Source organism: Centroberyx gerrardi, chromosome 17, assembly GCF_048128805.1.
Source record: "Centroberyx gerrardi isolate f3 chromosome 17, fCenGer3.hap1.cur.20231027, whole genome shotgun sequence".
NCBI lineage: Eukaryota > Metazoa > Chordata > Actinopteri > Beryciformes > Berycidae > Centroberyx > Centroberyx gerrardi.
This window is the reverse complement of record NC_136013.1, coordinates 10,686,361-10,699,285: the sequence shown is the minus strand read 5'-3', so window position 1 is coordinate 10,699,285 and position 12,925 is coordinate 10,686,361. Positions and strand designations below refer to the sequence as shown.

Below are 12,925 nucleotides of genomic sequence, written 5' to 3'. Positions count from 1 at the left end.
TTACTGAGATATTACGTAGGCACACCGGCTTATAACCACAACAAAGATAACAAGTAAGCGTCATGCTCATAAATTAAACTCCAAATGCATCAGATATCCAGCTAATTTCAACTGAAGATGTTCATGCCTTATAATCTTTTGTTTGTCTGTCATCACTGACTGTAAGCATGGACAAAAGTTAAAATATTTATTAATGTTAATATTTTGTTGATGTTACATTTTACCGTGCGTAAAAGTTGGAATGCGTCATGCGTAATTCTGCCTTAGTGTTAAGTATTTACTTTATCACAAGTCATGTAAGTCAGTCCTGGCTGTATTTAATTTAACTCAAAGCTATTAACAGTTGCAGCCTAAGTACCCGCGTTGGTAAACCTTCCTCACACAGCGCTTTCTGCTTTTCTTTAGGACTCTTCTCGGCGAAAAGGAATTGGCTGGGAGTAGGAGCTGTGTTGGTTTGGCTTTTCCCCCCAGTGTGGAGTTGAAGCCGTCCCTGTGCATAGCATATACTCTGCATATCACAAGATTTGGTCTCTCCTCTCTCTTTTCTGGAGCTGCTGTAGGACTGGCTATGGCCACCACTACTTCCGGGATCCGTCATTTCATTCGCCCACCGCTCAGCGCTGCGAACTGACTCTGTTTCTATAAGCAAGCTAGCAGCCAACCTGCCAACACTCGCTGACACTCACTCATCTCAGTCTCGCCAGATAGACGAAATACCTACGGGGGAAAGAAAGGAAAGATCTGAATCGCAATCTCTTAATTTCTACTGCTTTTTCTTTTTTACAGTAATAATAAAACAAGATAGCGATCCGGAGGCATTAAAGGAGACGCGGACTTGCGGGATGAAAACGGACTAAAAAGATTCATCCTTCTCTTGAACATCATCACCAACCGTCATTCATTCATTACCTTGACAACCTCTGGCTTTGATTGACAGCTGGAGTGGCAAAAAGCCATGAGACACGACAGTTTAGTTACATGCAGGTTGTTGATGGGCCGATTGTAACCTTCACTTTGGCGCATTTTTTTCTTTTTTGAGGAAAGAGGAAAAACAAGAAAAATTGCAAAACTCCCTGATGCTACGGCTTCAACTGAACCACACTGGCGAATAGGAGAATTCGCAAAGTTGGTTGAAAAAGGAATCTTACCACTAAATCACTTTCTAACCGGGACTGGGATATTAAATATACGACACATTCAGGAGTTTATTGGAGCGCAGCCTGATGGCGCAAAGGGTAGGTTTTAAATCTCCTACACTTACCTATACAAATCCACTGTAGGAAGGCCTCCATATCGCTAACCTCTTGTCGGGTGGTGGCTAATTTACAAAGTATTCATATCAAAGCCGGTATATTTGACATTTTTGCAGCAGCCTTATCCCTCAAGCAAAGTGACAGCCTTTGCTTCACCGACAGCCTCCGCGACAGTCGTGGAGCAGTTTCACAGGAGACTCCAAACTAATTCGCTGTTTTTACCAAAGTTACTCTCTTTCGGGAGCGCCTAACTTTACAATGTTTTTGGTAATGACAAACCGTTTCAACGTACCGATAGTTTAGTAGATAGAATATTTGGCACTTTCTGCCCATGTAGCAGGGCTATCACAACAATTTGAACGGCTGCTGTAGTATATGGAACGCAACAGCTTATTAGTTGCTGCTTTGCGTATTCTGAATGAAACGGCATGCTTTTTTTATACACACATTTATCTAAAAAGTGACCGGGCAACCCGCTGACTTTTGCTCTGATTTTATTCCCAGTACGATGAACTGGCCCATTACGGTGGGATGGACGGAGTCGGAGTCCCGGCGTCGATGTACGGGGACCCGCATGCTCCCCGGCCGCTTCCCCAGGTCCACCACCTGAACCACGGACCGCCGCTCCACGCCAGCCAGCACTACGGAGCCCACGCTCCCCATCCCAACGTTATGCCCACCAGCATGGGCTCTGCTGTCAACGACGTTTTAAAGAGGGATAAAGATCAAATTTATGGGTAAGGTTTACATTAACCATATACTCCACTACGCGTGCAAATATTTTAAAGTTTTCAGTTTTGCTTTTAGTTTGTGTTGTTTTACTTTCCCCTCCTCTAAACTTAAATAGGACTTCGTGCAAGTTTAACTGCAATTTAGCAGCCTAATTGTTGGTCAGGGTATTCTGGGTGAGGTGTAATTTTATACGCATTGTAGGAGCATCGTCAAGCCTTGAGTAATAGCTTGAAATACAAGCTATAAAATAATATGGAGGCTTTCAGTCCATAGACCAAGCATGGAAGTCACCGACTGCATTAGAAATATTAATACACACTCAGTTCAACATCACAACAAATGTTTTAGAGGTATTAAAAAGTTTGGTTTATTATTATACTATTATATTGCTGTCCTGAAATAGACAAGAGAGACAATATTTAAATCTTCTTACTGGTTGCAAAAACTTTTCAAATGTTTTCAGATATTGCTTACACTAACACACAGAACGCGTTACAATGCACCGTGTATATCTTTATATTTAGAGATATAGAGGGTAAAGCCACCTAAACTCACTTTTCATTTGCGGAATAGAGTTTACCCTTCTCTTTAGGCTGACATAAATCTTTATGACATAAATTCATACGATACATAAGAGTAAGTAGCCAAATAGAAAACTGAAGCAAGTTATATGAAGATACTCATGTTAAGGAAATAAAAAGACACATTAATGTTTTTCTGAAATTATAATTGATTTTTTAATTATTGTGGCGACTGTTCGCCCCATGATGATGACCGACTGGAAGTTATAGTTTCACCACCTTTTTATTCACCACTACACCACTGTTTAGGCTATAATAAGGAAGAAATGTCCAAGTCGTCGGTGCCTCAGTGCGTCGGTTGTGCATTTAGAATAGAATAACTCTGTAGTTATAAAACTGCTATTTCATTTTAACTTTTTTTTTGCAAACTGCATCAAGTCTCTCCACTTTTCAATGACCACCGCCGTTTGTGATCGTCTTGTTTTTGTAGATTTTTGTGAGACTATACGCTGACTACACTGCCGTTTTCTGTCTGCACTGCAAAAAATGTCCACCTCAGCAAGTCATTTAATCTCGTTTTCTGTCTTAAAATCGTACTTTTCTTGAAAGAAATAGAGAAATCTGCCGGTGGGGTGAGATATTTCCACTTGCTTCCCACGCAAATCAACTTGCTTACAGAATTTTCTTAAATCCAGATATATTATCATGATACTCGTGGAGTCCTCTGCCTTATTTCCAGATAGGGTCGCTTGTTTGTAGAAAACTGTTGAAACAAATCAAACTGCCGCGGGAACAAGTAGAACGATCTCTTCTAAATGACACATTTTTTCACTTGCCTTAAGAAAAATAATATTTTTAAGACTGGAAACCCGACTGAAAGACTCGTTAAAGGGACATTTTTTGCAGTGTGCATTGTGGAGCCGGTGTGGTGCTTGTACTCAGGCTGTGTTTCCCCTCTTGCAGTCACCCTTTATTCCCACTGCTCGCACTGGTTTTTGAGAAGTGCGAGTTGGCGACGTGCACTCCGAGGGAGCCCGGCGTAGCAGGCGGCGATGTCTGCTCCTCAGACTCCTTCAATGAGGACATCGCAGTCTTTGCCAAACAGGTCACTTTTAATATATTTTCTAAAAATAAAATAAAGAAAAAATACTCTTGGATTTTGTGGCTGCGTCAAGGCACATAGCTTTCTGCTTGCTTGATATTATTTTATTTTTTTTGCACTAAAACATTCACACGATTCAAGTTTTTGAGAGTTTAGTTGCACGTTTTTTTGTGACATAAATTGCACCATGTTATCTAATGTGGTGAGTGTGTCGAATGCACAATAACTTACACACAGGTTGTTTCATTTAGCAGATTTTTAGTTTTATTATCAGATTACATGACATGATAAAAAAATAGAACCTATTCGCACACTTCATGCCAAACTAACTTTGATATTTCGTGTATTATTTTAGGTCCGAGCAGAAAAACCTTTATTTTCATCAAATCCAGAGTTGGACAATTTGGTAAGCGCACCGTTTGACCTCCCTGTTGCCCAATAATTCCCGCTTTGGTTGGGCTGTAAACTGCCTTGTTTTCGGATACTCCTCAGTGTCCTCAGCATCACAGAGTAAATAAGTGAACATCTGATGCAAACTTCAACACAGATGTTACACGAGCTCTGAAGTGAAGCTATGTGGCCACATTTGCCGCTGTCATTGTTCAATCGCCTTAGTCTACAGCTGACCCAGCTGACCAATGTGTAATAACTAATTAAATTATTGGATGACACTTCCTCGTAATGAAAATTAGCCTATATGCAATAACGTGTTAACGACTATGGATGTAAAAATGCCCATTTTGCTCTTGCTGGCTGTATAGTTTCCCCATATGTTGTTATGAAGTGTAGATTATCTCACTATACGCCTACAGTGAAGTGTGTAAAAATATTCTCCTTGTGAATTTATTGATGTAAAGTGTGCTCATTTTGCTCTTGTTTCAGATGATACAAGCCATACAAGTATTACGGTTTCACCTCTTGGAATTAGAAAAGGTAAATGTTATAATTCTTGATGTTGAGAACAGACTGCCATGTTTTTAAATATCTTTGACCTATAGGCAACGCATGATGCCACCTGCACAAATATGAGCTTTCATTTTAAGGCAATGATATTATCAAACCTGCTTGAATATTGAGTGCAGTGCATTAATAGACAGCAAATATTTAACAGTCAACAGGAATGTGTCAGGAGGAAGTTTCAGACTGTTCATATTTCTAAAATAGGCTTTTTTATTTAGCCAACTATTCAACTGGAGTGACTAATATTGATAAAATATATTGAAACTTCTTTGCACGCGTTACTCATTCTTATTGATCTAGAGATTTAGTTTCAACTGCTCATTATTTCGGCAGCTTACGGCATGCTGTTTATTTTTTGTCGTTCAACTTGTTGCTCCAGTCTCAGGAGAATAATAAGCACTGCAACAATTTCACTATTGTTTCCTTGCCGCCGATAATGCCCCTTAATTAGAGTTATTCTTGGACTGGCTGAACCGTTTCCCCATCCTGAAAAAGGTGTTTTTTCCTTTTTCTAGGTGCACGAGCTCTGCGACAATTTTTGCCACCGGTACATCAGTTGTTTGAAAGGAAAAATGCCAATAGATCTAGTTATTGACGAACGGGATGGCAGCTCTAAATCAGATCACGAAGAACTCTCGGGATCTTCAACTAACCTTGCAGATCACGTAAGTAACATTGTCTCTTTTCTATTCTTAATATAAAATAATATAATATAACATGATGTTTGTGTCCGTGATGTTGTCTGCATGCGTCCGTGCTGCTATAGAGAATACTTCACTCGTGACCATTTTTGATAGACAATGCTGGAAAAATAATCAGATATTTTTTTTTAAGTAATGTGAATTATTTGTTTGATGTTTCGCATAACGTCAACTTTTACTTAGCCTCTGTTCAGTGTGTGACCCTATTGTGCCACAAGCAAATAGTGCACGCTCTGTTCTGCAAGGGAAATCTGCCGATCGATGTTCTAAGGTCAAAAGCTAGATGTGATACAATGGAGTGAGTTATTGTTTTAGTCTTTTGATTAGGGGCATTCATGTGTGCATAATGCGTGCTTGCGTGTTTGTGTTTGAGTGGGTGTGTGTGCATGTGTGTGTTTGAGCGCGCGCGCGCGTGCAAATCGCCGCTGTGCATTATGGAGAGTTGCACACTGAAAAAACGTGAAGCAATTATCTGTTACGCAGGTTTAACGTTAAAGCAGGGTATCAGCGGTAAGCTGTAGCTTTAGGCCAATATTTAAAAAGAAAAGGGCTTTATATTTGGGGCTGTGGGAGCTGGATATAGCCTGTGCGTAAAGCTGTGGATTTTGCTGCAGAGGTGGAGAAAGTGGTAGCCTATTGAAATAGATCTCAGAGCTAAAGGCTTACCATCAATGTCAAGTTCACAAGGCATATGATGGTTCGTCTGGAGGCCTTCCATTGCTGTTGATGTTAATGTGTTTAATTGTTTCGTATTGATTGCCGTGTGGTTTGCTCTGCAGTGGCTTTCTCCTCTGCTCCCCATTTTATGGCTAGAGGCTCCATAATGCTGAATTCAATTATATGCACCTGAAGTACAGTAGCTTTAAATTTGAAGATCGATTCCCTGGTTTAAATCGTGCATTTTCGGTGTAATAAACGCAGGCTGTGCGCGCAGTATGGATTGGGCTGACAGTGTATTATTGAGTTGATATCTGTGAATTATTGCGTCTTGCATACTTGTGATAAAGCTAATGTTTTGGTGAAATAAGTGAGCGACTATCGCAACAAAGTGACTAGTTAATATCTCTGCAGCACAAGGCCAAGCCTATTAGGAATTAAAGCAGATTTAAGTGTTATGCAAAGTCACTGCGCTGCATCTGTTGGGTCTGGCCATAGGCCTAATAGCGGTGGATTCCCTTTGAAAGCCCGCCGCGTTTACAGGGCTATTCAGTACACTGCACAAGGTGAATTAAAACATAATTAGATCTAAGATGCCAATGTGGGTTTGAGAAACGGTCAAAATGGCAATATTGTGGTACTCCAACACAAGTGTAGAAATGAGGCATGCTGTTGTTTATATTGTAGAGATTAGATAAACTAGCCTGTTTAGTTTCATGGCAGATGGTTGATACTCAAGCCAATTTCCAATGGTGCCTTGCAGTGCTCAGACACGAGCTTTGTCATCAGTCCACTTGTGAGAAATATTTTGATAATTAGAAAATTAGATATGCCAATAAAGCAAATCAGGAGCAGCAATAAACAAAGAAGGTGCATGACAAGCCATTTATCTGGAGGTTGTTTGAACTGACCAGCTCATTAGGTATTTCAGTTTGGAGGGATTTATTTCGGGTTTGTGGCAGCAATGAACTTTTTACTACACCTAACTGCTGGGCTGCATTTGACAAAGCAGAAGGGATTTTTTTTCCCTTGTTTGCTGATAGAGCTGAGTCTGACCTGTGAAGTGATTCTGATAATGGCTGAGCAGTCCAACATTCAAATAGCCTGTGGAAAGATACACACTCTGACTTTAATCGATTGTAATGTTACTATCTAAATAACTAAGAATACAATGCCTTATTTTTGTATATTGTGTGTGTGATACTGTGATACTCGTAATGCTTTAGTGGCAAAATTATTTACAGAAACTGAAACTACTGAAGTGAAAATAATATGTTTGTTGCGGTGGCTCTCTTGCTCCAGGAGTGTGTGTTCAGGTTCCCCTGTACAGTGTAATCATGGCCTGAGAGCCCTGTAGTAAATAGTTAACTCCCTCAGCAGTAATTCCCAGTCTAATTGAAATGGGTCCAGCTTAATGTGTCCAAAATGTGTTTTGAATGTGGAAACAATGCAGAAAACTGCATATGGTTGCAAATATGCACTACTGGATGGAAAGCAATTTCTGCCTTACATGTCTCGATTTATTTATTTATTATTTATTTTATTTTGGCTCTATTTCATTATTCATTTCTGTCCTCTCTTCTCATTGAAGAGAGGAAGGCAATTTGATAGTTAGATATGCTAATTTATTTAGTTAGAATCTCTCACGTCCATTTTTCTTTGCTTTGATATGCATTTTTAATATATAGCCCTGGGCTACATCTCATTTGGTGAAAGTTGGTTTTGCTGGAGATGATGAGGCTCTTCACTGTGAAGGAGGCAGCCCGTTGAGCTTGGGTTTTTTTTTTTTTGTTTCTCCTCTCCCTTTTCTCCCTCTTTTTGTTTCCCTCCTTTCCCTTCTCTATACCTGACAGTAGAGCATAATAAGCACAGTTTTATTTACACTTGAATGCTGCATTGTTTTAGAGATGATTGGATTATGGTGTAGTCAGAGGGGGATGAGGCCTTGCTGACACTGTTGATTTCTCTTATTTGTTTGCGGTGACTATCCAAACCATGTATCCCACCCCAGGCCCCTAACTCAGTGCCCCACTCAAGTCACCCCCATCCTATGTAAAAAAAAAGGGGAAAAAAATATGTTGTATTACACATGAAAGGTGATGGGGGGGGGACACAGGGCAGTCAGGATTTGTACAAACGATTGGTACAGTGTGCGTGTTGCTTATCAATGGTTTGCTCTCTTGTCTTTTAATTAATGAAATTAAATTTCTGTCTTCTCTGTGCTACATCCAATTAGGGAGGCGAATAGAATTAACGGTTTCTGAATATTATCTGTTCTAATGAATTAGCCTTTGTGTCTTCTTGTGCTATTGTGCTGCTTCTTATATTAGCAGAAGGCTTTTCATTCTCTCTGCACGTGCATTATGCTTTTGAAACGATTTTATGACTTTCTGCACAGTTCCAAATTTGCTATGAAGGAATGCGCTGGGATTTGGGGTTCTGGCACTTTGTTTTAGGGGGCGTTTTTTTTTGTCAGGGGTGATAGTAGTTCCCATAGCGGTTATGCTGTAGGTTATCTTGACTCTGCATGGCTGGAGAGGGGAAAAAAAAAACCCTTTCTGTTTACATTTGACTCTCTGGTACAGGCTCTGGACGCAGTAGAGCATCGGTCAGATGCGGTGATGTCACAGGTTCAGTCAAATAATGCTAATAGTTCACCAGTGATTTACTGTGCGTGTCGTCCGAGATGGGAGCTCTGCAATGTCCTGTTTCTGCGTGTCACTGTGCGTCGTGCGGTGCATACACAGCCTCCCGCTCCACACAATACACTCCGCCTGCCTGCGTTCACGTACAGCGAGCCCTCGGGCCGAGCCAGCCTGCTGAACCGTGGAATTTCTCCGTTTTGAAGGTGTTCTAATTCAACTAGCTTTGTTCTCCTCGGGGACCGACTGTGTTTGGATCTCTCCCCCCCCCCCCCCCCCCCCCCCCCTCGTCAAAATAGTGTGTCGTTGACTTGGACCGCTCCGTCTGTTCCACACAATTGTTTTGTGATGGTGGGATGTCTGGCCCTACATTTCCTATTTGATTAGTGTTCAGAGGCAGGGCCCTGTTGGCAGGCATACCTAATCACCACTACCACCGCTAGAGAGAGGCTGGGCTCACTTGTTGCGTCTCCCGCTCTCCGCTCCCTGTAACTGCATGTATGAAAGAGTCCTGCTGTAAACGACTGCAATGAAAAACATTTGCTGTGCGGTTATTTTAGGATCGTGAGATACGTGTATGTTGATCTGTATTTAAATGCAACACCAATAATAGTATAATCCTATATTTACATTGCAAGGCCCGATTTCGGGGTCATTTATCACAAGGAACTGCTGAAAGTAGAATAATCTATGATAGCTTCAGGTGACTGTTTGATATATATCAGTTTTCATATTTTGGATCAGCTCTCTCATGTTTAGGTGTGTCAAACTCATGAATCACAAGGATCTCTTTTGAGGGTTCAGTTTTTATTTAATCTCTTCTTTCTGATAACGTATTTGTACATGTAATGTGTCATTCAGTGCGGTGAAAAAAGTTGTTTTTGCCTCAGAGAAAGTTTATAAGCACATATACAATCAGTCAATCCCCCATGTCTCTTAAAACACGCTGCGGTGAATTATTAGCGGCTAAATTAAGGAGTTTTTATATTCTGGATAATTGTGGGTGTTGTAAATACTCAGCTATTCAATAGAGGTGCACCTACACCTTTCTGAAGCGGCTGTGTATAATTACACATTCAACTCAACAAAAATGTGTGAGGAGTTTTGAACTGCTTATGCCATGTGGCAAGATGTGTCTTGAAATGTCAGCTAGCTTCATGATTTACGGTCCTGTGCGTTTCTGGTGTGTCAGCAATTTCGTACATGTTCAGCACTGGATCCCGCTAGCTGCTCCTTGCAGTGGCAGTGCAACACACACACACGCACGCACACACACACGCACGCACACACTAGTGTAGTCGTTCTCAACCTGCCTTACACTACTACTACACCAACAGATTTCTTCTCTCCCCTCCAGGTTCCAGGGGAATTTGAGGAAAATTCAATGATGCCGCTAAATCAATTTTATTTGAAATTCCTAGGGATGTAGGCAGAGTGCAGTGAGGGAAGTGAGATTGTGCCAGGCAGGTGTTTGTAAATGAGAAACGGGGGACAGGAGCGGAGGAGACGGCAGCCTTCCCCTGCTCTCCTGTGGCCTGGCTGCACTACAAGCCTTCCTCCCCATATTGTCTCCTGCTTTTATATTAATTACAACTTGTATTATCAGCCGCCAGTCGCTAACCCCAGCAAATAGAAAAGGCTGCCCCTAGAGACCAGGCTTCCTTTGTATCTTATTTTCTATCTAGTCCTATTGTGTTTGTGTGTGTGTGTGTGTGTGTGTGTGTGTGTGAGATTGTGCACGCGCCTGCACATGTATGTGTGTTTGCTTGCTGGCGTTCTCCTCCTCCTCCTCCTGGTAACAGTGCTCTTTAACACAATTAGTGAAGAGCATGGAGTGAACCATGTTTGACTCCTAATTATGCCCAGCTTTAGGGAATAGTCACATGGGCTGGAGGCCTTTTTTTTTTTTCTCTTTTGCTTCTTCCTTTTTTGTGAGGACTTCTTGTGTAGGTTGAAGAAGACTGTTTGGGTGACATGATGTTTTTTTTTTGTTTTTTTTGTTTTTTTTTTACAACTTGTTTGAACTTTATCAGACCCACGGGGGTTGTGACAAAATGGTTGTGTGTGTTTGTGTTGCGAGGTGCGGTGTCTGATGATGCACCCTCCATAGCTCGGAGAGGCCCACTAAATTATTCATGGGGAGGAAAGGCTGTTGCTTTTGTCGCCTTGTTGAGTGTGGAAAGTTAACGCCATTGTTGTGATATTTGTTGTCTTGTTCTGCAGACGGGGTTATGTATAACACGTGACCTATAGGTATGAGTGTGTGCCTAAATAAAATATCCACTGTATATGCACTGGTACTGGTAGCCACTTTATTATTATTACACCATATGAAGTGCTACAGTCTGCTTTTTGCCCTATAAGAGTCAAATTAACAAAGCCTTATCTATATCCCTGCATGCAGTTCCATTCAACCCGCAGGGTAGCAAATCACAGCAAAATATCATTCCCTTTAACACCATTAGCTGAGGTGTCTTTGAATTTAATTTAGTGCCAGCACCATTAAAAATGACACATTACTCTGCAATGATAGCTAAATTAAGTCCTATCGATTCAGCTGTTGCATTAAAGCCATGCTGTGGCCGTAGCTGGCAAGTGTTAGAGAGAGAGAGCAAGAGAGAGAGAGAAAGAGAGAGACAGAGAAAGAGAGAGAGCATAGTTTTTCAGGTCTGTCTCCTGTCTCGCCGGCAGTGGGTGTCTCATTGTGAGGAAGTAGAACCCAGTCATTTTCTTTCCTTGGAACAACAACAGCCCGTTCTGAGTGCTCTGCTCAGCTCTGCCTAAATACATTATACACTCCGCGAGTCTGGGCTTTTTACCTCTCTTTCTTTCTTTCTTTCTTTCTTTCTGTTAACCTTCCCTCCATGTTTCCATATGACATTTGCTAGTGAGACAAAATTAGTGTGTTTTGAGGGAATTTATGTGCGTATGTGCTGTACTAGGCTGTGTAGGGAATAATGGACATTTACTACAAACACAGGACTGTGGTCCCATGAAGTATACCATGTGTTGATCAGCGGCCCAGGAGGTGAACACATCACAATCGCCCATCCCTCTCAAAGCAGGGACACTTTTTCCACCCCTCACTCTGAAGGGCTAAAACCCACGCAGGGGCTATTGTTCGGCCTGTCTTCTTACCCCTCTTCTCAGTAATTCTCCGAGCTCTTTATCTGATTGCCATCCGGTGAACAGCTGACGCTGAGAGGGTCTTGAGTGGAGCGGAGGGGCTGAAGGGCCTTGTGTGTTTCTGTCTGCTGTTTTCAGCTCCGAGCTGTTTGAGAAAACAGCCCTCCTTCCCCAAAAAACTTAGCAGATAAAAGGGCCTCGCTCACAGGCATTGCAGCAGCCTCGCCTCCGCAGCAGAACAAGCAGCAGCACATAAGGACTGCGCACCCAGGGGAACTAAGCAGCCGCTTGTCTTATAGCCTCTCTTTTCCTGCAAACCTCCAGTACTCTCCAGGCTCAATGCTGTCTGTCCTCCACCAGTACAGCTCACTCTGACTGGGGCACCAAGGCAGGCAGGCAGGCAGGCAGGCAGGCAGGCTCCTCTCTGGCGGGAGCTGAGGGAAAGGGAGTTCATCAAGAACACTACTGAAGTTAGACAAAATGGTAAAAACGGTCTCTTTCTTGGAATATTCTGTGGTGTGTACATTTTCCCTCCGCTTTCATATATATGTATGTGTGTTTGTGTGTGTTTGAGGGAGAAAAAAAAAGCCATAGCGGGGACTGAGAAGTGGGTTGAGGTTTGTGGGAAGCCTTGGTGCAGGCCTGTGTTTGTTTGGCTTGGGCTCCGCTCAAGGGGCTGCTTCTCTCGGGCCCCGGACAACGTCGGGGCTTACGTTGGCCAACATTTTGTCATCGTGCTCAGGTGACAAGTTAAATTGGGATAGACTAGCTAGGGGTTGAGAGCTACGAATGTGTACGTGCGTCTGTGTGAGGCTGTATCGACTGTGTGTGAGAGGCTGTCCGGAGTGTGTGTGTTTGATTGTGTGTGTGGGTGCGAGTGTAGTATGTGACGTGGTCAGTCTGTCCCTCTCTGGCCTGAATGGCAGAGGAAATTCCACCTCTAGCCTGCCTTCATGTGCCACTGATAAAGCCTTTCCTGTACAGTAGAAAATCCTGTTTCCCCGTGTGCACCAGAAGGGCAATGGGAATGACCAGGAAAGAGAGGAGGAGGAGGAGGAGAGAAAATGAGAAGTAGAGGGAGGGAAGGAGAAGAGAGAGAGAGGCGAGGAAAATCACCTTAAACAATATGAACTTGTTTTAGATTTTTTTGACGATAGCTGTTGGAGATTTAACACTTTTTTTCTGCACGTTTGTGTATGTGTATATATATATATATGTGAGTGCGTGTGTG

The 12,925-nt window shown here is 42.2% G+C and overlaps 1 protein-coding gene across 6 annotated transcripts in view; it reads left to right on the top strand.

Moving 5' to 3' along the window:
- Nucleotides 1-607: 607 nt before the first annotated feature.
- meis2a (Meis homeobox 2a) overlaps nucleotides 608-12,925 on the top strand; it is an 83,401-nt gene continuing 71,083 nt past the window's right edge. For all 6 annotated transcript variants that reach the window (XM_071902188.2, XM_071902189.2, XM_071902187.2 and 3 more), the window contains exons 1-6: nucleotides 608-1,235; nucleotides 1,758-1,990; nucleotides 3,470-3,611; nucleotides 3,964-4,014; nucleotides 4,491-4,541; nucleotides 5,084-5,233. In XM_071902188.2, the coding sequence (XP_071758289.1) occupies nucleotides 1,224-1,235; nucleotides 1,758-1,990; nucleotides 3,470-3,611; nucleotides 3,964-4,014; nucleotides 4,491-4,541; nucleotides 5,084-5,233 (639 nt within the window). In that variant the 5' untranslated portion in view covers nucleotides 608-1,223. The remainder of the gene's footprint in view (nucleotides 1,236-1,757; nucleotides 1,991-3,469; nucleotides 3,612-3,963; nucleotides 4,015-4,490; nucleotides 4,542-5,083; nucleotides 5,234-12,925) is intronic.